Below are 25,384 nucleotides of genomic sequence, written 5' to 3'. Positions count from 1 at the left end.
GACATCGCCTGCAGCCTCCGAGTGACCCCCGGGGTCCCCTTGTTATGAAGCTTGGTATCCCACTTCTCAGCACAATAAACCCACACTGATTCCAGTTTGGATTTATTGAAAAATGCACACAGTGGGCATCTTAGAGATGCCCCCTGTATGTTAGCTCAACTGCTAGTGCAAGGCTGTCTGGTCTGTGCCAGCCTGCCACCTTCAGACGAGTTTCTAACCACATGAGGTGAGTGCCTTTGTGCACTCTGTGGCCAGAAACAAAGCCTGTCCTGGGTGGAGGTGCTTCACACCTCCCCCTGCAAGAACTGTAACACCTGGTGGTGAGCCTCAAAGGCTCAAGCCTGGTGTTACAGTGCCCCAGGGCACACCAGCTAGTGGAGATGCATGCCCCCCTCCCCCCGACGAGCTCCCACTTTTCGCGGCAAGTCTGGAGGGATAATGAGAAATACAGGGAGGAGTCACCTCCTCAGCCAGGACCACCCCTAAGGTGTTCAGAGCTGAAGTGACCCCCTCCTTGATAAATCCTCCATCTAACTTTGGAGGATTAGGACCAATAGGGATAGGGATAGGGATGTGCCCACCTCACCAGAGGGAGTGGGCACAATGAGGATGTAGCCACCCTCAGGAACCATAGCCATTGACTACTGCCCTGGGTATGGGGACATGGAGCAGCAGAATGGCACTCTTATATTCTTTATTGGGGGAGGTATATAGCTGACTGTTTCATGATATGAACAGGAACCCTTGAATACTTAAATAGCAATGAGGTAAATATGAAATTTATCTCTCAATATAGCACAACACACATAGAATTTTTGGATGTCGAATTGTATGTATTAGATAACAAAATTGAATGTAAATTGTATAGAAAACCTACATCATGTAATTCAGTACTGTACGCTACAAGTGCACATCCTGTATGTCAATTAGAAGCAATACCATACGGAGAGATGATTAGAGCAAGAAGAAACTGCAGCAGAGACAAAGACTTTTATGAATGTTTACATGACATGAGCAAACATTTTTTAGCTAGAGGATATATTGAAGAGATTGTATGGGAGGCTTTGGGAAAAGCTTCCTATATGTCTCGGAAACAAACATTAAGATTAAGAACGGAGAATAATTTGAAAGATGATGAAATAAGAATAATTTTGGATTATACAGAAAATTCTGGTATATTATTGAAAAGTATGAGGAAATATTGGAAGATCTTTTTACAGGATCAGACATTGAGAAAATATATTGGCAAGAAACCTATAGCCACCTATCGTAAAGGTAAAACAATGAGCAGTTCTTTATGTCCTAGTTACCCTAATAAACAAAAAGAAAAAAATTGGTTACATACATATAATAAAGGTTTCTTCAAACGTGGTAGCTGTGGGGAAGGTAAATGGGCATGTCAAGCACAGAGAGACTTTGTCACAGCCGGAAACAAGAGGTATTCAATACAAACATACATTAATTGTTATACTACTCATGTAATATATATGTTGATTTGTGAATGTGAACAAATTTATGTTGGTAGCACAGTTCGTCCACTTAAAGTCAGGATTGCATAACACTGGAGAGCCATTCGACAAGATGCGAAAGATATCTGATTGCATTACATATGAGGGGATGTAGTGCACAAAATACACATAAAGAATTTAAATGTTTTGGCTTTGATCATATTAAGATAAGTCTGAGAGGAGGTAATAGGGAACTTTAATTTAGGAGGAAAGAATCCTTGTGGATTATGAGATTACAAGCAGTAGAGTGTGGTTTAAACTCAGACTATGAATTGGAATGTTTTTAGGAGACAGTTACTTTATGCAAATAGAACTAGCAGCGATATGTGTAACAAACTATGCACATACAAGGAGAGTATGATTTTCGAGTTTGTAATGGGGAAGGGATTGTTGTCAAGATGTTATGTATGGAGAGGTTAAAAGGTACAAGGATAATTTGGCAAATAGGAGATATGAGTATGGGTAGCAGATTATTATTGTATACAATATGGTCCGGTTTAATAATTATGTATTGTAGATTAACTTGTTGATACTTATCTATATAGATTTATGATTAAACTCATATTAATTAGCTGAGGGTGCTCATTTCTTTAAATCGAGTTTGATATTGTTCAAGAAATACTAGTTTAATGTAGATGAGCAAACGATTATAATACCTAATGAGATATTACTAGTGAAGCATCAATACTAATAATAACACCATTTGCATGGGCGTGGCCGAGGCATCAAGATGGCGGACGCACTTTTGTAGTGCTCTGGACCCCTCCGTCATCCGCCTGTAGCCGATATGCCATCCAGCTCCATCGGAGCCTAAGACTGACCCCCTAAGACCCTGCTGCCTCTCCGAAGTGGAATTGCCGCTCCCCTGGTCGAGCCGTTGAGCGTTTCGGCTTGACTCTTGCACGCCGCAAGGCCGGAGCTGACTGTGCCAGAATGGCGGAGGACCGCTGAGGCTGCGCTGCGAGCCACGGGGAGGGGACGCGCGGCTGCAACCTGCTCGCCGCGGATCGACTGCGGAGCCTGGGGCAGAAGGCGGAATGCCGTGCCTCTTGGAGCGACCTTCGGCCTCCGCGGCCCGCTGCAACCGGACCCGCCTCGTCTCCTGGGTGCGGACCTGGATTGAGAACTGGAGGCGCGGGCGGCTGGCCCATGACCGAACCGGAGGACCTCGGCGGTGGCCGGGTCACCCCCCTCCGAACAACGCTGCAGGTGAGCCGCGCTCGGGGAGGCCCTGATGAGCGGGCGCCCCCCCCCCCCCCCCCCCCCCCCCAAAAAGTGACTGGTGGCCCGCAACACTTGACGGGACGGGCGGGGTTCTCCAACCCCCCCCCCCCCAGTTCTAGAAGGGAGGTAATTATATGGGCGGCAGATGCTTCTGGGGGGAAGTATGGGGTGGGGTGGGAGTTGGGGGGCAAGGGAGTTCAGGCCTGGTTCCAAAGGCCACTGGTACTGCGTTTAGGTCACCACAATGTTTAATTTTTAGGTCTAGCAGACAGAGCAGGAAATACAGGGATTCCACAGATTTTGGGAAAGCACATACCCCACAGAGTCAAAGACCGGAGGAGGGCTCTCCAATATTCCCGGGTCCAATAAAAAGAAGCCCAGGCGGCCATGACGAGCACCTCTTACATATTCACCCCCCATGAACCAAACACAGATCATCTCATGGAACGTCAATGGTCTCCTGGATAAGATTAAATGCACCGCTGTGTTTACTTACATACACAGTCATAAGCCAGACGTACTCCTGTTGCAGGAGACTCACCTCCTGGGAAGCAAATGTCCTTTTCTGGCCCGCAGGGGATTTGATAGGGTTTACTATGCCGGGTTCACTCGTGGCTCAAGGGGAATGGCCATACTGCTTCATCGGTCATTCCCCATGACAAATATTCAGGTACGAAGAGATCAACAGTGGGCGATATATAGCCATTACAGGCAAAATTGAAGGGAACACGATTAGTATGGTCAGCGCTTATGTTCCCCATCCCCCCCCCCCCCACTAGTTCGCAAAACTTTGGACGACCTCTCCCAGCTCCTCCTGAACCTACCACCAGGGCTCATGATGATGGGAGGAGACTTTAACTCCACTCCAGACCCAACAATAGACGTGACCAGCCCAATCTCCGCACATAGACACACATTGGCAGCGGGGCTCAGGGGTTGGTTTTCGGCGACGGGACTCTGTGACGCTTGGCGAGTATGGCACCCAAGTCAGCGTCAATTTACCCACACATCAGCTGCTCATGGTTCCCAATCCAGGATAGACCTGGTTCTACTTCCAAGCACAGACTGCACAACCCTCTCCCACATTGAAATATTGACAAGGGGAATCTCCGACCATGCTCCACTCCGATTCATTGTAGGTCACACACAATCTCAGGTCCGCTCAATGTGGTGACTAAACGCATGGTATCTCCAAGACCAAAGCTATGTGGAACAGATGCGCGAGGAAATACAAGACTACTTTGAATTAAATGAGGGGTCGGTGTCATCCACGGGTACTTTATGGGCGGCAGGCAAAGCGGTACTCAGGGCTAGGGCCAAAAACCTGGTACGGATCCAGGAACGCACACGAGCCCAGCATATTGAACAGTTGGAGCTCCGGGCCAAGGTCCTTGAAAACGAAAATGAAATAAGCCCGAACGACAAAACGACGCAACAACTATTCTTAATCCGAGAGGATATAAGAGACCAATCCCTAGAGGCAGCTAAGCACTTATGGAGAGCAAGCACGGCAAGACTCTGGGTGGGGAGATAAGACCGGAAAAATGCTACACTGGCTGGTATCTCACCACCAGGCTTCTAGGATTGTCCCTGAAATTCGGGATGGAGAGGGTAACCTTGTCGCAAACCACGCAGAAATCGCAAATGCCTTCAATACGTACTACTGAACACTATATCAAGCGTCGGGACGACGGGTCAATATGAGTGTAGCCAGACAGTTGCTGGATGAAATCCCCCTCCCAAGGTTGTTAGAGCCAGAGGCGCGGGCCTTGGACGAATCCATTGACGCAGAAGAAATCCAAGCGGCCGTTTCGGCTTTGGGCACTGGGAAAACCCCAGGACCCGACGGACTCCCCTAAGAATACTACAAGGCCTTTAGAGAAGAATTAACACCACACCTATTAAACCTCTTTACAGAAGTAGATAACAATGGTGTCTTCCCCACTGAACTAGATACAGCTATCATTGTGGTACTCCCCAAGACTCAACCCCCCTCAACACATTGTGCCGACTGCAGGCCGATCTCACTGATCAGCACTGAGATTAAACTCTTTGCAGCCATCCTCACTGCCCGTCTCAAAAGGGTTCTGCCACAACTAATACACCCAGATCAATGTGGCTTCATGGCCACTCGCAGCACTCGGCATTGTATCCGTCGGTTGCATATAGCACTAGCCGTTTAACCGGAGACCTTGCCCTTTTACTCATTGATTTCGAAAAGGCCTTTGATTCGGTTGATTGGGGATTTCTCCGTTTGGTGCTCCGGCGCGCGGGCCTCGGCCCGAGATTCTGTCACTTGGTTCAGGCATTAAACGTCAACCCCACTGCCCGGGTGCAAGTTAATGGGTCCCTGTCCTCGACCTTAGAGATTCACCGGGGCACACGGCAGGGTTGCCCTCTGTCTCCCCTCCTATTCACCCTAGCCATTGAACCCCTGGCCCAGATGGTCAGATCCGACCCAATATATCGCGGCTGGCATTGGAACCACTCCCAGGAAGACAGAATAGCGCTTTATGCCGACGATGTCCTGCTGTACATGGGAGAGCCCAGCGTAACAGGCCCAAGATGCCTCCAGCTGCTAGATCGCTACGAGGTGGCGTCAGAACTGAAAATGAACCCTGTCAAATCCATACTAATCCCGCTTGCACACTCACGAGACTGCTTTGATTGGCAAGAGCAGATACCACTGCGCAGTCTAAGCTTTAAATACCTGGGCATCTGGGTGTCACTATTGCCGGAATTGACCTGGGCCAAAAACTTGACTCCGCTGTTGTCACGTATTAAAGCTGACCTTCAGAAATGGCAGACTCTGCCACTAAACGTAATGGGCCGAGTGGCTCTGTACAACATGATGATCCTGTCGAGGCTCCTCTACATCTTTCAAAACTTACCTTTACTCATCCCCCATTCGTGGTTTAGAGCCCTTGAAAGCGCCACAGGGTTGTCTCTCTGGAGGGGTGCTAGACACCGAGTGGCGGCCCAACACAGCCGAAAAGGGGTATACGATGGAGGCCTGGGCGCCTCAGACCCCTACCTATACTATCTAACCTCCCAACTAATCGTGATACATGACTGGTTTAACGGGGGATGGGGAGACCCAGCTTACCGGGTGGAGTTGGAACTCCTCGGTTTCCCTCGCCTTCTAGATATAATGTATGGAAGTCCCCTACCCCGAGGAATGGGTGATGTCACCAAGGTAATTTTTCTGGCATGGCGTGCTGCCCTACGATACACCCACTGGAACGCCATTGTTACCCACCAGACACCATTGTGGAGAGGGAAATGGCTAACTGCAACTGCGGCTCTGGAGGGATTTGTGGAATGGGATTTGGTGGGCATCTCCCTGGTGGGAGACGTGTGGTCAGGGGATTCTATGAAATCTTTCCAAGACTTAAGGGAGGACTTTCAGCTAGTCCAAACACAATTTTTCCGATATCTCCAACTTAGACATGCGTTAAGAACCCACATATTGACAACAGGCTCTCTGCCAGAGTTTAACCCGCTAGAAGCCAAATTACTCATGAGGAACTTAAGGGGGAAGGGTGTCTCCCAAATCTACAAAACACTGATCAACAATGCTCCCGGGGATATGAACCTCATTAGATGTAGATGGGAGGTTTGGGTGGGCGCCCTAGAAGACACAGAATGGAAAGAAGCCATGATGGCACCCAGGTCATTAGCGGTGTCGGCTAGGCTCCGTACAGTGCAATTCTACTACCTACACAGTGCATACTTATCTCCTGCTAGGCTACACCGCGCAGGCCTTCGACCCTCTGCCCTGTGCCCACGATGCTTGATCGAGCCTGACGATTTTTTCTACATGGTTTGGTCCTGTCGAATTATTCAGCCCTACTGGGACTCGGTGCTCCACGTGCTGGGGAAAGTCTTGGGTTGTGAATTACAAAGATCTGCCAAACTGGCCCTACTAGGAGTGATGGATGACATGAGAGGAACACGGGCTCATCGGGCTCTGGTGGCCACAGCCCTGTTGATAGCCAAGAGAGATATAGCAGCAATCTGGATCTCCCGAGAGGGCCCATCATTCTGAAAATGGAGAGTAGGGGTAGATTGGTGCGCAACCCAGGAGAAAGTGGTCTACGACTCTAGGGGTAGCCCCTGAGAATTTGAAAAGATATGGGGAAAATGGATAGACTTGCTGCCATAATAAGTGATAAGAGGCTGGCCAAGATGGCCGTACTGGAAATAGGACCGCGACCCTCCTCTACCGGTCTAAATTTCCATCCCCACATAGTGACTGTTTGGAATTTACTACTGTCCTTGATATCTACTGCAATGTCATACGGAACTGTAATTGCTCTCTGCTCGTTATACTTCTGTTCTTTGTCCTTAACTTTAATTTTATTTTCCTTTTGTTATATCTTCTTATAAAACAATAAAATGTTTATCAAAAAAAAAAAAAAACACCATTTGATTTAGGTGTTCAGGTGTATAATTGTTTTGATACGAAAGAGGTAGTCCTCTTTTGATATCTCTGAATAGCGAGTAGAAGTAGACAACGGACTCTGTTGAGGGTTTTAGATGGTTGTACAGGGAATGGTTAGCGATTGTCCTCTTTCCTTGACTAGTACAAATATAGAGGGACTATTTAAGCAATGGGGAGACGTGCACTCTGTTATCTCTCCACCTAACTCCCTCACTCACCCCCTCCTCCTATCTACCTATTTTTCTATCTCTCCACCTCTCTCTCCATCTATCTATTTCCCTATCTCTCCCCCTGTCCCGACACCCCCTATGTTACCTATCTCCCTATCCTCTCACTCTACCTCTCACCCACCTCTACCACCCCCCCCTCCCCTATCTTTTCAACCATACTCCTATCTATCTCCCTATTCTCCTAAAACTCTAACACTCACCCCCCCTCCACCCTTAAACCCCCCTCCTCCAGCTCTTCTCACTCTACCTGTCCCCCCCTCCCTCGCGCTTTCCCGCCGCGACCTCCTGCACGCCCCGCCCCCCAGCTCCCATTCGCCCCCAGCTGACCCCTCCCCCCCCCCTCCTCCCTCTTATGGCGGCCGCTGCGCGACAGTGGTAGCGACCCTTGACCCAAGGGTAGGTCACTCCCCCTGCCGCTGCAGCTCCTCCAGGTTCCTGAGACCCACCTCACAGTAAGTACCCCCCACCTCACAGCCCCTTGCCCTGCCCCGCGCTACTCACCCTCTCTCCTGCTCCTGCTTCTTTTCCTCCTCTGTCTCTTCCTCCTCGCTCCTCCTCTGCAATCTTCTTCTGTACTCTTCTTCTCCCTGTCTTCTCTCTTCTTCTGTGTGCTCCTCAGCCTCTCCTGTCGCCTCTCTTCTTCCTCATCTCGTTCTGTGGTCTTCTGCCTTTTGCTCTTCGTCTTCTTTATCTTCTTTGGTGATCTTCTGTTCGTCTGCTCTTCTGCTTCCTTGTCCCCTGCATCTTTGTGAGAAAGTAGCCTCTTTCTAGCCTTGTTACCCCCACTTTTGGCCTGTTTGTGAGTGTATGTCAGGATGTTTGTCACTGTTTTCACTGTCTCACTGGGATCCTGATGGCTGGGCCCCAGTGCTCATAGTGAAAACACTATGTTTTCAGTATGTTTGTTATGTGTCACTGGGATCCTGCTGGTCAGGACCCCAGTGCTCATAGGTTTGTGGCCTATATGTATGTGTCACTGGGACCCTGTCACACAGGGCCCCAGTGCTCATAGGAGTGCATGTATATGTTCCCTGTGTGGTGCCTAACTGTCTCACTGAGGCTCTGCTAACCAGAACCTCAGTGGTTATGCTCTCTCATTTATTTCAAATTGTCACTAACAGGCTAGTGACCATTTTTACCAATTTACATTGGCTTACTGGAACACCCTTATAATTCCCTAGTATATGGTACTGAGGTACACAGGGTATTGGGGTTCCAGGAGATCCCTATGGGCTGCAGCATTTCTTTTGCCACCCATAGGGAGCTCTGACAATTCTTACACAGGCCTGCCACTGCAGCCTGAGTGAAATAACGTCCACGTTATTTCACAGCCATTTTACACTGCACTTAAGTAACTTATAAGTCACCTATATGTCTAACCTTTACCTGGTAAAGGTTAGGTGCAAAGTTACTTAGTGTGAGGGCACCCTGGCACTAGCCAAGGTGCCCCCACATTGTTCAGAGCCAATTCCCTGAACTTTGTGAGTGCGGGGACACCATTACACGCGTGCACTACATATAGGTCACTACCTATATGTAGCTTCACCATGGTAACTCCGAATATGGCCATGTAACATGTCTATGATCATGGAATTGCCCCCTCTATGCCATCCTGGCATAGTTGGCACAATCCCATGATCCCAGTGGTCTGTAGCACAGACCCTGGTACTGCCAAACTGCCCTTCCTGGGGTTTCACTGCAGCTGCTGCTGCTGCCAACCCCTCAGACAGGCATCTGCCCTCCTGGGGTCCAGCCAGGCCTGGCCCAGGATGGCAGAACAAAGAACTTCCTCTGAGAGAGGGTGTGACACCCTCTCCCTTTGGAAAATGGTGTGAAGGCAGGGGATGAGTAGCCTCCCCCAGCCTCTGGAAATGCTTTCTTGGGCACAGATGTGCCCAATTCTGCATAAGCCAGTCTGCACCGGTTCAGGGACCCCTTAGCCCCTGCTCTGGCGCGAAACTGGACAAAGGAAAGGGGAGTGACCACTCCCCTGACCTGCACCTCCCCTGGGAGGTGTCCAGAGCTCCTCCAGTGTGCTCCAGACCTCTGCCATCTTGGAAACAGAGGTGCTGCTGGCACACTGGACTGCTCTGAGTGGCCAGTGCCACCAGGTGACGTCAGAGACTCCTGCTGATGGGCTCCTTCAGGTGTTGGTAGCCTATCCTCTCTCCTAGGTAGCCAGGCCCTCTTTTCTGGCTATTTAGGGTCTCTGTCTCTGGGGAAACTTTAGATAACGAATGCAAGAGCTCATCCGAGTTCCTCTGCATCTCTCTCTTCACCTTCTGATAAGGAAACGACCGCTGACCGCGCTGGAAGCCTGCAAACCTGCAACATAGTAGCAAAGACGACTACTGCAACTCTGTAACGCTGATCCTGCCGCCTTCTCGACTGTTTTCCTGCTTGTGCATGCTGTGGGGGTAGCCTGCCTCCTCTCTGCACCAGAAGCTCCGAAGAAATCTCCCGTGGGTCGACGGAATCTTCCCCCTGCAAACGCAGGCACCAAAAAGCTGCATTACCGGTCCCTTGGGTCTCCTCTCAGCACGACGAGTGAGGTCCCTCGAATCCAGCGACTCTGTCCAAGTGACCCCCACAGTCCAGTGACTCTTCAGCCCAAGTTTGGTGGAGGTAAGTCCTTGCCTCACCTCGCTGGGCTGCATTGCTGGGAACCGCGACTTTGCAGCTACTCCGGCCCCTGTGCACTTCCGGCGGAAATCCTTTGTGCACAGCCAAGCCTGGGTCCACGGCACTCTAACCTGCATTGCACGACTTTCTAAGTTGGTCTCCGGCGACGTGGGACTCCTTTGTGCAACTTCGGCGAGCACCGTTTCACGCATCCTCGTAGTGCCGGTTTCTGGCACTTCTCCGGGTGCTACCTGCTTCAGTGAGGGCTCTTTGTCTTGCTCGACGTCCCCTCTCTCTTCAGGTCCAATTTGCGACCTCCTGGTCCCTCCTGGGCCCCAGCAGCGTCCAAAAACGCCAAACGCACGATTTGCGACTAGCAAGGCTTGTTGGCGTTCTTCCGGCGGGAAAACACTTCTGCACGACTCTCCAAGGCGAGAGGGATCCGTCCACCAAAGGGGAAGTCTCTAGCCCTTTTCGTTCCTGCAGAAACCTCAGCTTCTTCTGTCCAGTCGAAGCTTCTTTGCACCCGCAGCTGGCATTTCCTGGGCATCTGCCCATCTCCGACTTGCTTGTGACTTTTGGACTTGGTCCCCTTGTTCCACAGGTACCCTAGATTGGAAATCCACAGTTGTTGCATTGCTGGTTTGTGTCTTTCCTGCATTATTCCTCTAACACGACTTCTTTGTCCTTAGGGGAACTTTAGTGCACTTTGCACTCACTTTTCAGGGTCTTGGGGAGGGTTATTTTTCTAACTCTCACTATTTTCTAATAGTCCCAGCGACCCTCTACAAGGTCACATAGGTTTGGGGTCCATTCGTGGTTCGCATTCCACTTTTGGAGTATATGGTTTGTGTTGCCCCTATCCCTATGTTTCCCCATTGCATCCTATTGTAACTATACATTGTTTGCACTGTTTTCTAAGACTATACTGCATATTTTTGCTATTGTGTATATATATCTTGTGTATATTTCCTATCCTCTCACTGAGGGTACACTCTAAGATACTTTGGCATATTGTCATAAAAATAAAGTACCTTTATTTTTAGTATAACTGTGTATTGTGTTTTCTTATGATATTGTGCATATGACACTAAGTGGTACTGTAGTAGCTTCACACGTCTCCTAGTTCAGCCTAAGCTGCTCTGCTAAGCTACCATTATCTATCAGCCTAAGCTGCTAGACACCCTATACACTAATAAGGGATAACTGGGCCTGGTGCAAGGTGCAAGTACCCCTTGGTACTCACTACAAGCCAGTCCAGCCTCCTACAATCTTCCTCTGTGTTCTTCTGTTCTTCTGTGTTCTTCTCTTCTGTTCTTCTGTGTTCTTCAGTTCTTCTGTGTTCTTCTCTTCGGTTCTTCTGTGTTCTTCGGTTCTTCTGTGTTCTTCTCTTCTGTTCTTCTGTGTTCTTCCGGTCTTCTGTGTTCTTCTCTTCTGTTCTTCCGGTCTTCTGTGTTCTTCGCTTCTTCTGTTCTTCGGTCCTCTCCGACTCCTGTCTCTTCCCGCCCCTGTCTCTGCCCTCCTGCTCCTGCCTCACCCCCCTCTATCTCTCCACCTATCTCTCACTATCACCCACATCTACCCTTTCGCTACCTGCCTCCCTCACTCCTCTACCTATCTCTCCACCTAACTCCCTCACTCACCCCCTCCTCCTATCTACCTATTTTTCTATCTCTCCACCTATCTCTCCATCTATCTATTTCCCTATCTCTCCCCCCGTCCCGACACCCCCTCTGTTACCTATCTCCCTATCCTCTCACTCTACCTCTCACCCACCTCTACCACCCCCCCACCTATCTTTTCAACCCTACTCCTATCTATCTCCCTATTCTCCTAAAACTCTAACACTCACCCCCCCTTCACCCTTAAACCCCTCTCCCCCAGCTCTTCTCACTCTACCTGTCCCCCCCTCCCTCGCGCTTTCCCGCCGCAAACTCCTGCACGCCCCCGCCCCCCAGCTCCCATTCGCCCCCAGCTAACCCCTCCCCCCCTCCTCCCTCTTATGGCGGCCACGCCAGAGGCGCGCCAGAGGCAAGCCCGTCTGCTCCCGTCTGCGCCTGGCCCGCGCCCAGCGCCACGACCCCTGGTCCCCAGCCCTCCCCTACCCCGCTGACCCGCTACGACCCCACCACCCTCCACGCCCTCAACCCCGGTGCTCCAACACCTGCTTCCAAGCCCACCCCAAGCGCACCCATGGACCCTTCGCCTGTAACTCCTGCAAACGCATCTTCCACCACGCAACTACCATGACCACCAGCCCATGCGCCATCAACAACCTCAAGTGCATCCTGGTCAACGCTCGCTCTGTCCACAAGCACGCCGTTGAACTCTGGGACCTCCTGGACTCCACAGCTCCGGATGTCGCCTTCATCACGGAAACCTGGATGAACGCCTCATCAGCTCCAGACATCGCCACTGCCATCCCCGAAGGCTACAAGATCTCCAGAAAAGACCGCACCAACCAAGTAGGAGGAGGTATCGCCATCGTCTTCATAGACTCCATCAGCGTCACCCCCTCCACCGAAGACACCCCTTTCGCCGCTGAACATCTGCATTTTCAAATTCGCACCGACCCCAGGAGCACCCTCAGAGGATCCCTCGTCTACCGTCCCCCCGGACCGCGCGCCACTTTCAGCGACGCCATCGCCGACTTCATCTCCCCGCACGCCCTCGCCTCGCCGGACTACATCCTCCTAGGCGACCTCAACTTCCATCTGGAACAGAACAGCGACCCCAACACCACCGCCCTGCTCGACAACCTCGCCAACCTCGGCCTCAAGCAACTGGTGAACACCGCCACCCACATCGCCAGACACACGCTCAACCCTATCTTCTCCGCCAGCAAACACATCTTCTTCAGCCACACCTCCGCTCTACACTGGACCGACCACAGCTGTGTCCACTTCACATTCCGACGCGAGACCCGCCACCTCCGCACTCAACCCATCCCTCGTCGACAGTGGAACAAGATCCCCGAAGAGCAACTCTTCTCCGCACTCGCCGCCAACCCACCCTCACCACCGACCCCAACGACGCAGCCCTCAGCCTCACAAACTGGATCTCCAACTGCGCAGACAACCTTGCTCCCCTCAAACGCACGCATCGACAGACCAACACCAAAAAACCTCTCTGGTTCTCTGACACCCTCAAAGAATCAAAGAAAACTTGTCGCACCCTCGATAAGGCCTGGCGCAGGGACCACACCGCTGACATGACCGCCCTCAAGAACGCTACCCGCGAACACCACCACCTGATCTGCGCTGCCAAAAGGAACTTTTTCACCGACAGACTGGACAAAAACAGCCACAACAGCAGAGAACTCTTCAACATCGTCAAGGAGTTCTCCAACCCCAACGCCCTCACAGGATTTGTGCGAATCCCTCGCCACCTTCTTCCATCACAAGATCAGCGACCTCCACGACAGCTTCGGACACCAGACCCAACCAAACATCACCGAACCCGCACCCCCGGCCTTCACCCTCAACAACTGGACCCACATCAACACTGAAGAAACCAAATCCATCATGAACTCTATCCACTCCGGCGCCCCTACGGACCCCTGCCCTCACTTCATCTTTAATAAAGCCGACGACATCATCGCCCCGCACCTCCAGGCCGTCATCAACTCTTCTTTTTCTTCTGCTACCTTCCCCGAATGCTGGAAAGACGCTGAAGTCAACGCCCTCCTAAAGAAACCTACGGCTTACCCGAGCGACCTGAAAAACTTCCGCCCCATGTCTCTCCTGCCTTTCCCAGCCAAGGTAATAGAGAAGACCGTCAACAAACAGCTGACCACCTTCCTGGAAAACAACAACCTGCTCGACCCTTCACAAACCGGATTCCGAACCAACCACAGCACGGAAACCGCCCTCATCTCAGTCACAGACGACATCAGAACCCTGATGGACAACGGTGAAACAGTCACCCTCATCTTCCTCGACCTCTCGGCTGCCTTCGACACCGTCTGTCACCGCACCCTAATCACCCGCCTCCGCTCCACCGGGATCCAAGGCCAGGCCCTGGACTGGATCGCCTCCTTCCTCTCAAACCGTTCCCAAAGAGTTTACCTCCCACCGTTTCGCTCAGACCCCACCGAGATCATCTGCGGCTTACCTCAAGGCTCATCGCTCAGCCTGACACTCTTCAATATCTACATGAGCCCCCTCGCCAACATCGTACGCAAGCACGACATCATCATCATCACCTCCTACGCCGACGACACCCAACTTATACTCTCCCTCACCAAGGACCCCGCCAGCACCAAGACCAACCTACAAGAGGGGATGAAGGACGTCGCAGATTGGATGAGGCTCTGCCGCCTAAAGCTGAACTCTGACAAAACGGAAGTCCTCATCCTCGGCAACTCCCCGTCCGCCTGGGACGACTCCTGGTGGCCCTCGGCACTGCACCGACCCCCACAGACCACGCCCGCAACCTCGGCTTCATCTTGGACCCCCTTCTCACCATGACCAAGCAAGTCAACGCCGTGTCCTCCGCCTGCTTCCTCACCCTCCGCATGCTCCGCAAGATCTTCCGCTGGATCCCCGCCGACACTAGAAAAACCGTGACCCACGCCCTCGTCACGAGCCGCCTGGACTACGGCAACACCCTCTACGCTCGAACCACCGCCAAACTCCAAAATCGCCTGCAACACATTCAAAACGCCTCGGCCCGCCTCATCCTCGACGTACCCCGCAACAGTCACATCTCCGCACACTTGAGACACCTGCATTGGCTCCCAGTTAGCAAAAGGATCACCTTTCGACTTCTCACCCACGCACACAAAGCCCTCCACAACAAGGGACCGGAATACCTCAACCGACGCCTCAGCTTCTACGTCCCCACCCGCCTCCTCCGTTCCTCTGGCCTCGCGCTCGCTGCTGTCCCTCGCATCCGCCGCTCCACGGCGGGTGGGAGGTCTTTCTCCTTCCTGGCAGCCAAGACCTGGAACTTCCTCCCCACCAGCCTCAGGACCACCCAGGACCACTCCGCATTCCGGAAACTCCTAAAAACCTGGCTTTTCGAGCAGCAGTAACCCCCCCCTTTCCCCTAGCGCCTTGAGACCCGCACGGGTGAGTAGCGCGCTTTATAAATGTTAATGATTAATAATGATTTGACTCTGTTTGATCGCGTACTCGCGGTGAAGAGATACGGAGTCGCTTTACACAGAGGTGGGTGTGACAATAACTTTGAGTGTTAATATGAGAAACTTAGGCATATATTGTTGGGCATTTATATGAATATTTACTAAGGCCGTTTCAATTCGTTCTTCAGGACACGCTCTAAAGTGAGCTTCCAGTTTAAATATTTATATTCAGAAAAGCAATACTGAGGTAAGCTAAAAAAAAAAAAGATAATATATGGCGGATTCTAAAATTATAAAATCTTTATTACAATAATAAAATTACATGATTCACAATCATATAGGAACGAAATTGGAACAGAAGATATAGAAGTTTTGTTTAAACTGATCCTATAAAGACAAATGAATTTGGGACATTCACACTAACAGGTAGAGTGATTTGCAAGTAGAATATTTATTTAGAGCACTAACATTTTGGACAAATAATAAGATGGGGTGAGGGACTCCACTTGTTGTACATGTTTGAAACACCTAGAGCTTAGTCACGTCACTAAGGAGATATTTGTACGTTGGATATTTATTGGGTATGCACTACTATTTGTATAGAAAACCATAAAGTTGTTATTTTTACTTCCACCTGGTGCCACATAAGTGTAATGTTGTGCACCATTTAAGAGATTATGGATATGTGTTTGTGAAGAGTTTGAATATAGAGAAAAGGAATAGGTAAAACAGATAATTTTGTATATATTATTTACAGCCTTAAGAAGCCCTGAGGAAGTCAAAGGGGAAAATAACCCTGATGAAACACGTGTTGGCTTGGCTGGAGCATAATGTGAAGAATTAATAAAGAAGAATATTGTGGAACTCTAATGTGTACTTATATATGTTGTTTGTATAATACACTAAACATGAGTGCTTAAAGTTGTTGTAGATGTTTTGGATCAATCTAGGGATTGTCCATATACAAGGTTTTGTAGGGGAGGTACCTTGTAATAGCACTGTGTAATACTTTCAAAGATATTAGTGGTGAGCGCTAGTTCTCCTTAATACTTCCCCACCCTAGTTGTCAAATTGCCCTCTGACCCTAACACACCCCTAAATTTAGTAATTAGGGGTGACCCTGAACCCAGCTCTTCAGATTCCCGACGACCTCAAGAAAGAAGGACTGCTGAGCTGAAAACCCAGCAGAGAAGAGGAGGAGACACCAACTGACTTGACCCCAGCCCTACCGGCCCGTCTCCTGCTTCGAAAAGCTGCAAGAAAAGAAGCAATGCGTTCTGCAGGACCAGCGACCCCTGAAAAGCCTCTAGGGGACTGCCTGCATCACCGAGGACCAAGAAACTCTTGTGGACAGCGGACCTGTCCAAAAAGAAGATCAAGAAACCAACTTTAAAGGGACTCTCACCTCACTCCAGAAGCGAGAGTCAAACTACTCTGCACCCGACGCCCCCGGCCCGTGTCCAGAGAAACCAGCTATCCAAAGAGGACCCCCAGGGCAACTCTGACGACGTGTCCACCCTGGGCTGAGCTCTCTGCACCCCCACGATGACGCCTGCAGAGGGAATCCTGAGGACCCCCCTGACCGCAACTGCCCAGGACGAAGATATCTGATGCCTGGAGAAGCACTGCACCCGCAGCCCCCAGGCCTGTGAGAAACCGACCACCGGCGCAGCAACGACAAGCAGGCGGCCCTCACCCTTGCCCATTTGGTGGCTTTCCCGAGAAGCCCCAGTGCCCTGCCTGCAGTGCCTAAGTGACCCCCGGGCCCCTCCATAGAGTTCTATTGAGAACCTGACACCGTGTGCGCGCACTGCACCTGGCCGCCCCCGTGCCACTGAGGGTGTGGTTTCTGTGCCTACTTTAGGCACCTCCAGTACTCCTTCAAAGCCACCTGGTCTGCCCTCCGACAGCGCGGGTACTTACCTGCAAGCAGACTGGAACTGGAGTAACCCCTGTCTCCATAGGCACCCATGTTACTTTAGCTCCTGTTTGACCTCTGCACCTGACCAGTCCTGTGTTGCTGGGTGTTTGGGGTTGCCCCAACAGTGGGCTACCTATGCCCCAGAGACTGAACCCATAAGTGTGGTACTTACCTCAGAAACTGTACTTTACTTACCTCCCCCAGGAACTGTTAAAAATTGCAGTGTCCACTTTTAAAATAGCTTTTTGCCATTTTAAAGAAAACTGTGTACAATCTTTAATCTATTCAAAGTCCTAAGTATTACTATACAAAGTACTTTTCATTTCATGTACTTACCTGCTAAATGAATTTTGCGGTTCTAGAAATAAACAAAAGAATATTTTTTTAATATAAAAACCTATTGGCCTGGAGTTAAGTCATTCAGTGTGCGTTTTCACTTATTGCTTGTGTTGTACAACAAATGCTTAACACTATCCTCTGATAAGCCTAACTGCTCAACCACACTACCACAAATAGAGCACTAGTAGTATCTAGAATTGCCTGTGTCAAGCCTTTTGGGGAACCCCTGGACTCTGTGCACACTGTATCTCATTTTGATATAGTATATACAGAGCCAGCTTCCTACACCCCCATTCCCCGTAAGAGGCCACGTTACATTTTCTTATCTTTGACCTTTGCACCCAGCCGGCCTGTGTTGCTGGTGGTGGGTGTTTGGGGTTAACTTGAACCCGAACCGGTGGACTTCCTAAAACCCAGAGACTGAAACTATAAGTGTTGTACTTACCTGCATATCGAACTAACATTTCTTCCCCCCAGGATCTGTTTCTGAAAATGCAGTGTCCATTTTTAAAACAGATTATTACCAATAATTCAAAAACTGTATAACGTATCGATTTCCAACAAATTACCATTGATACCTGTGTGACATATGAATCTATTGAAGTACTTACCTGCAACTTGAATCTTGTGGTTTTAAAAATAAATTAATAAAATATATTTTTGCTTTATAAAAACCTTTGTTCTGGAGTTAAGTCATTGAGTGTGTGCTTCTTTTATTATCTGTGTGTGTACAACAAATGCTTTGCTCTACCCTCTGGTAAGCCTAACTGCTCGACCACACTACCACATAAGAGAGCATTAGTATTATCTACTTTAGCCTATGTTAAGCCTCTGGGGAACCTCGGGACTCTGTGCACACTATATCTCATTTTGATATAGCATATACAGAGCTAGCTTCCTACAAGTTTCACGCCAGAGCAGGGACTGGGGGTCCCTGGACTGGTGCAAACCGGATTATGCAAGGAGGGCAACAAATGTGCCCTTCAAAGCAGTCTGGTGGTGTGGGGAGGCTACCCCTTCCTAGCCCAGTAACACCTATTTCCAAGGGAGAGGAGGTTGCTTCCCTTCTTCCACAGGAAATCCTCTGTTCTGCCTTCCCCTGCTTGAGCTGGCCAACCAGTAGGAGAGCAGAATCCTGTCTGAGGGGCCGCAGCAGCGTGGGCTGCCCGCTGACCCTGAAAGACTGGTAGGAGCAGTACTGGCTGGGTCGTCTAAGGAGCCTCCAGAGTGCATAGAATCATGCCACCAGGACTGGCATCAGTATTGGAGTATGATTCCGACCTGTTTGATACCAAACATGCCTAGGTTCGGAATTACCATAAAATGGCTTCCCCGCACTTACAAAGTCCAGGGAATTGGAGTTTGCAGGGGTACCTCTGCTCATGCAGGGTTGTCCACACACACAGGGACCTGCACTCTGTCGTTTGGAATGGAAGGATTTACAATAGTGGTGACTAACAGTGACCTGGTGTTGACCAGTAGTGAAAGGGGGCATGCACCTTTTCACACAGGCTGCAAATGGCAGGCCTGCAGACAGTTTGCATGGGGAACTAAATGTGGAGGAGAGAGCACAATCACTGGGGTCCTGGTTAGCAGGATCCCAGTGAAAACAGTCTAAGCATACTGACATCAGGCAAAAAAGTGGGGCCAACCATTCCATTAAGAAGGGACTTTACTACAAGAATTCCCATCCCTCAGAGCCTTTTGGGAATCCCTTTTCTGCTAGCACTTTGTACCTGCCTCTACCCAGAAAACCACAGTTGTTGCCAAGTAGATGAGTGTTTTGGAACAGGATTGTCTGGGTCGTGTCTAAGGAGGCATTTTCTCCTCACCACCCCTCTCCTCAGCTTGTCCTCTAAGCCATCTACATTCCGTGAGAGAAGCTTCAGAGTCAGGTCCCTGTTCAGGGCCCCTTCTATCTCATCCTTCATTGGCCCTTAGAGTCATTATTGTATCTGTCCATACTTGCCCTGCTGTATCCTTGTGAGTCTGTCCATGTCCTTGTTGAACAATATCCTCTATCCCAAACTCCCCCCTCCCAGTCACCTTGTGCCATGGGCTTAAAACTACCCACCACCCCAATGCCTGAGATGCCTGTTGCCCTATTACAAATAAAAAGCAATTCATGCAGAACACTGTTTATTGCAGGAGGCTGGCTCGGTCTATGGAATAAGCCTATAGATGATTCACCCTGTACTGAGTCAGGCAACCTTTAGTGATAGTGTAAGTGGTTCCTAATAACCACAGCTCTCAAAGGGTAACTGGGGGGCAGCTAAGGCTTATCGGGTAGGGTGTAAAGCAATTGCAATAATCACAAAGTCAGTCTGTGATTTACATACAAGAAAGAACCACACCAGCGTTAGCAAAATAATGTGTCATTTATTCAAACACAGGCACTAAACTAACTTTGGTATATCTCCTAACTGGAGATAGGAACACACAAAACTATACTTCAAAACAGGTAGGTAAAAGCATAAAATAATATGGGCCCCTAAGGGAGGGCAACATATACTGAAAAAAATGGGATGAGAAAGTCACAACTAACCTAGACTTACACCCAAGGATCTTCGGAGCTGAGGGAAGTACTAAAATACCAGAGTTAAGTAGCAAGGATTCCCCAGGTACCCGTGTGCAGAGTTGTTACCCTGGGTCAGGTGTCCATAGGCTAATATGGGAAAGTTGCGGTTAGAGTTTGTGTTTCAGGACCCTTCCCAGAGGACCCTGAGGAAACCCATTACGACAAGGAAGATTCGAGAGTGCCCCCACCCATGAATACCCAAAGAAGTGGAGTACCTACAACAGGGATCCCTGTGCATAGGAGTGAAGTCATGTCAGAACATCCAGTTGAAGTCAATGGGGACCTTGGCTGTCTGGCTGCCGTCATGACCTCTGGACCACTTGGGTGGAACCCAGGCATGGATTCTGGATGACGGGGACCTGTGGAAAGAGCGAACAGAGTCCAGACCACCTGGAGATGCCCAGGGGGTGCAGGAAAGTAATGCCCACCCTTCTTGTAGATGATTTCCTGTTGGACGGTTGTGGTGAAGATGCAGCTGTGGCGTCCAGGTGATGCAGAAGGATCCTAGGAGTCGTCCACGAGTTGTCCCATGCCGGTTGTCGAATTGCAGAGCGGTCAGTGGCCATCAGGGCCACTAACTTGCCTTAGCAAATGCAAGAGAAGAGATGCAAGAAGAGTTGAAAGAGGGAGACAAGCAAGGTCCAAGGGACTCAACCTTTACAGGTAAGTCGGGACCAGCCCCCAGCAAGAAGGAGAACTAGCAGAAATCAATGGAGACTCCAGGTGGGCCCACTGGCAGCAGGCATAGGGAGTCGGAAGGAGGCCTCAGCAGCACAGAGAAGATGGATACCAACATTGCAGGGAGGATGTCGGTCTTGGGGCTGTGTGACATGTGAGGCTAGGGCTTCTTGAAGCTAGGAGGTCTTTGGACTGAAACGCTAAAAAACCTTGGTTACGACAAATAGACATGGTGCACAGGGGGTCCATCCAAGCAGCTCCAACGAGGGCTTTTCGTTTTGTGTTCCCCTGCCCACGTTGCAGGGAGGATGTCTGTCTTCGAGCTGTGTGATGCGTGAGGCAGGGGCTTCTTGAAGGTAGAAGTCTTCGGACTGAAGAGCCAAGAAGCCTTCGACAAACTGACGCAGTGCAAAAGGATTGCATCCAAGCAGCTCCAACAAGGGACCACAGTCTTCCCAGTTGCAAAGTAGACAGGTTGGACCTCTGGAAAGCCAAAAAAAACACCACCTGTGTTGCTTAGCGTTGAAGAGTCCACACACTGGTCATCGACATTGAGGTGCCTGTGGCTGAAAGGGAGTGACTCCACTCCAAAGGAGATTCCTTCTGGATGTCCTTAGTGCAGGCAGAGTCCTTGCAACTCTGGGGCATGCACGGCCATGGAGTTGCAGAGTCCTTGCAATACCCGGAGACAAATTTGCAGTAGGGGCCCTCCTACCAGTTGCATTCTTGTCTTGGTTCCCGGTGAAGCCCAGCAGCAGAATCCGGTGTCCAGATCGCAGAAATGTCTTCAAGAAGGATCTTGCGGACGAATCTGGGGTCCTACCCTGAGGGTAGCCCTTAGGTAACCCAGGAATGGGGTTGGGTGACTTCTGCTGTGACCCACCTATCAGCGGAGGTCAGGGATGCTGTTCTGCTAGACAGACTAGTCAGATGCTCCCAGTGGCCTCTGCTCATCTTAGTTCAAAGATGGCAGAATCAAATGGCCACCTGGCAGAGCTCTGAGCACTTCCCAAGGGGAGGAGCTGACCATGGGGGAGGTCACTCCCCTCTCCTGTCTTTGTTTTCACACCAGAGTGGGAGCCAGGCATTCCTGCATGGGAGAAAACAGGTTTTGCAAGAATGGCACCAAATGTGTCATTTGAAGCAATATGGTGGCAGTCAGGAGCACCCCCACCCTAGCCTAGAGACACCTATTTCTAATGGAGAGGTGGTAACACCTCTCGTGTACAGGAAAAGTCGTCATTCTGCCTTCCCCTGCCCGAGTTAAGCTCAGCAGCAGAAAGGCAGAACAGTGTCTGGAGTCGGCAGCAGCACTGGCTTGCAAGGCTGCACAGGCAGACATGGGGGATCCTCTAGGGAACCCCCAAAGAACATGGTACCTTGCAACTAACACTGGAATCGGTTTAGTTCTATGATTACAACACGTTTGATACCAAACATGACCAGGTTCAGTGAAGTTATTATGTAGTTGGACATCTTGTGATGCTCAATGTCCACTATATGCTTTAAAATGACTTCCCCGCAATTAAAAAAAACAGAAAATGGAGTCTGGGGTTTGTAGGAGTACCTCTGCTCATGCAGGTGTACCCTCACACTTAGGACCATGCACCCTGCCCTAGAGCTGAAGGGCCTACCCTTGGGGTGACTTACAGGGTAAAAGTGGAGTGACCAGGACCTAAGGTAACCCTTATGCCTGGAGTGAAAAGCGCATGCACCATTTCAGATAGGTTGCAATGGCAGGCATGTAGTCACAGCTTGCATGGGCTACCCTGGGTGGCATAATCCATACTGCAGCCCATGGGAGACCACTGGTGTACCAATGCCCTGGATTCCTAAGTACCATATACTAGGTTCCTACAGGGGTACAGCAGTATGCCAATTGTGGGGTGTAGGAGTTGATTACCAACCATATTTAAGGGGGAAAAGCACTGACACCGGGGTCCTGATTTGCAGGATCCCAGTGTACTACAGTCAAAACACTCACAAGACAAAAAGTCGGGGTAACTATGTCAGAAAGATCCTACATTCATAACAGACACTCAGGTGAATATTTGTGTGTGAGGGTGTGGCCCTCCTGTATACTCAATGTTGTCCGTCTATTTCCCCCCCTTTTATCTGACCACCCCTGGTATCCCACATGTGCTGTCATCAGGGGTCACTATCGGCTCCTTCTCAGACTCCTCGTCTGGCCGGGATTCAGGGGAAGAGTCATCTTGGTCTTCAGAGGTATGTGCTAGTTCTGCCCACCTGGCGCTCACTGGTATAGTGTACGTATGTTGTACCTCTGTCACCAACTTTGCCCTCTCTGTCTTTGCTTTCGTAGGGGCTGCCTTTGGCCGATTGCAAGCCTTCTATTTCGATCTGGGCGCTGTCCTGCGCTCCTGGGTCGAATCCTCTTGCTTTGGTGGTAGGTCACATCCTTTGCTCTCCAGCCATGTCCATGCCTCCCTAGCAGTTTAGAAGAAGTGTGTTTTGGTCTCGATCCACCACTCGTAGATTAGCTGAAAACAGGAGTGCATATTTAAGATCAAGTGCCCTCAGTTGCTGTTTCACGGCCCTGAAAGTTTACGCTGTTGTTAAACTGCTCCTCCACCCACCTGCTAGGGGCCATGGACCCGAGTACACTAAAGTATGTCGTCCCTGTCACTGTAGTTTAGAAGATGGACCACCACTGATCTAGGGGTACAGTCTGTGTTTATTCAAAAGTAAAGAACTTGGAGCCTCTACCGCTCAGGACCTCTTGCAGAAGTCGTTTCTATTTTTAGTTCCATACTGGGTCCCTCACAGCATCCGGGGAGACCCACTACTCTGATGATGTTGTGGTGGGAAACCACATTTGGGTCCTCAAACCTGTTGCATAACCACCCCACTTCATGCTTCAGAGTTTGCAGTTGTTCCTTGTGGTCTGTGATCAAAGGGTGTATCTTTTGCACCACTTTCGCGGTTCACCCCACCGTGTCTGCCAGCTTATGTTGGTCTGCCCTCAGCAGGCCTAGGCTCACGGCCACTGATCGATCTTCCTTTCCAATGCCAATTTGGTGTCCCCTGTAACCGCTAGTATGGCAGCAGTGTGGGCCTCCAACCCCTCGCCAGTTGCTGGGTGGGTCGGCTGCAACCCAATCTTCGGGTCACACTGTCCAGATGGTGGGCTTGATCGCAGCTGCTTATTGCGCACCATTGTACAATCTGCAGTAGTTTCCGGCGTTCTCGGATTGTTGCTGTACCGGTTCAGACAAACACAAGGAGCCGCGTTGCACCCCGCCCACCACCCGATCCAATTACTCAGAACTCCTGGGCTGCTGTGCCAGCCAGCCCCTCCCCTGCCCCCTACCCCAGGCCAACTGCACCCCCCAGCTGGCACGAGCACCCCTCACTTACCTCCAAGTCTCTCGCCACCTGTGATGGGGTCGATTCTTGCAGTGCCACTCCTCCCTTCAGCATCGTCGACCTTTGTGTCCTACACCTTCATCCTAGAATTCTAGTTTACCCTATGTGTACCAGTGGCACTGATTCTGCATGAGTCATTTATCAAAATGTCTGAATAATGCATGATGCATTATTTTGTTATCCCTGTTTTGAGGAAGATAGTATGGTCAGATTGCTCCCATCACTGATAGTATTGCTCCCTTTTTCTTTAGATCTGTTCTTCCATGTTAACATCCTGGCTGTTGAATAGAATGTGCATACTGGTTGCAAAACCGTTTTAGCAAACCTACCAATGTGAGCTGTAGGATCAAGTGAGGATAACTGTATTTGTCAACTTTTTATTTGAAAGACAGTTGATGTTAAATCATAAGCATCACAATTGTGCTTTCTTTTCAGATGCTGCATGTCATAAGCATGTTCTTCACCTTCTGCCTGGCATGAGTAGCGACAGTGATATTGAGTGTGATACAGAGAATGAAGAGCAAGAAGACAGCACCACCTGTGATGGATTTAATGACACCTTCGCTGTACATCCCACACAAGGTACGAGCTCCAGCTTGCCCAAATGTATAACACCAATTTCAGGTACCATCAATTAAATATTTTCTTTTGAGACTTTGTTGTCTAGCATTGAATTTTCAATAGATTTGCATGCCTGAATTTGTTTCTGTTGTCAGGCTGTTCCTGGTCCCAGGTGGGTCCCTTTGACCCTCCTCCACCCCAGGGGTTCAGGGTATCCCTTCCCTGCCCCTATGTATCTTTATTATTTTTCTGTCTTCAGGCAGACCCCGAGTCCTGTAATGCTTGCCAGCAACATGTTTCTTATGTGCTGGCAGCTAATCAGAGCACTCGCTCTCACTGAAGTCTGACTCCCACTGGAGCAAGATGGACCATAGGAAATAAAGCTCCATGGGCCAATCAGAATGTTCAGTCTTTAAATTTGCCCTGCCACAAGAGTGTCTCAAGACGCTCGCAAGCCCAGCCGTCCTAGCACCTAGTGAGACTTCTAGCTGCAGATTCCTTACCTTCGAATTAACCCCAGGCATCAAACTGGATCTGGAAAGTTTTTGTGAGAAGTACCCCTACGCACTAGTAGGTGGCGTTGATCAGCTCCCCCTGGCATTGTATGTGTAGTAGTGACATGCACAGTTCTAATATAGGCGCCACTCCAGCTCGCTGACATCAATTCTTTTCTTTCTGAAAGAGACTTCTTGCCACAGATTCCTTACCTTAGAATTATCCCTAGGCATCAGGCAGGATCCAGAATTTATTTTTGTGAGCATTACCTCTGTGCACAGGCAAGTGTCATCCGCTTGGCGTTGTCTCCA

At 50.0% G+C, this 25,384-nt stretch overlaps 1 protein-coding gene across 4 annotated transcripts in view; it reads left to right on the top strand.

Moving 5' to 3' along the window:
• The window catches only part of TRIM37 (tripartite motif containing 37), a 943,514-nt gene that overhangs the window by 906,010 nt on the left and 12,120 nt on the right, over positions 1-25,384 (top strand). For all 4 annotated transcript variants that reach the window (XM_069226401.1, XM_069226400.1, XM_069226402.1 and 1 more), the window contains one exon: positions 24,453-24,599. In XM_069226401.1, the coding sequence (XP_069082502.1) occupies positions 24,453-24,599 (147 nt within the window). The remainder of the gene's footprint in view (positions 1-24,452; positions 24,600-25,384) is intronic.

The sequence above is a fragment of the Pleurodeles waltl genome, chromosome 3_1 (genome assembly GCF_031143425.1).
Source record: "Pleurodeles waltl isolate 20211129_DDA chromosome 3_1, aPleWal1.hap1.20221129, whole genome shotgun sequence".
NCBI classification, from domain to species: Eukaryota; Metazoa; Chordata; class Amphibia; order Caudata; family Salamandridae; genus Pleurodeles; species Pleurodeles waltl.
The sequence above is the reverse complement of the archived record's forward strand: the minus strand, read 5'-3'. Positions and strand labels throughout refer to the sequence as shown.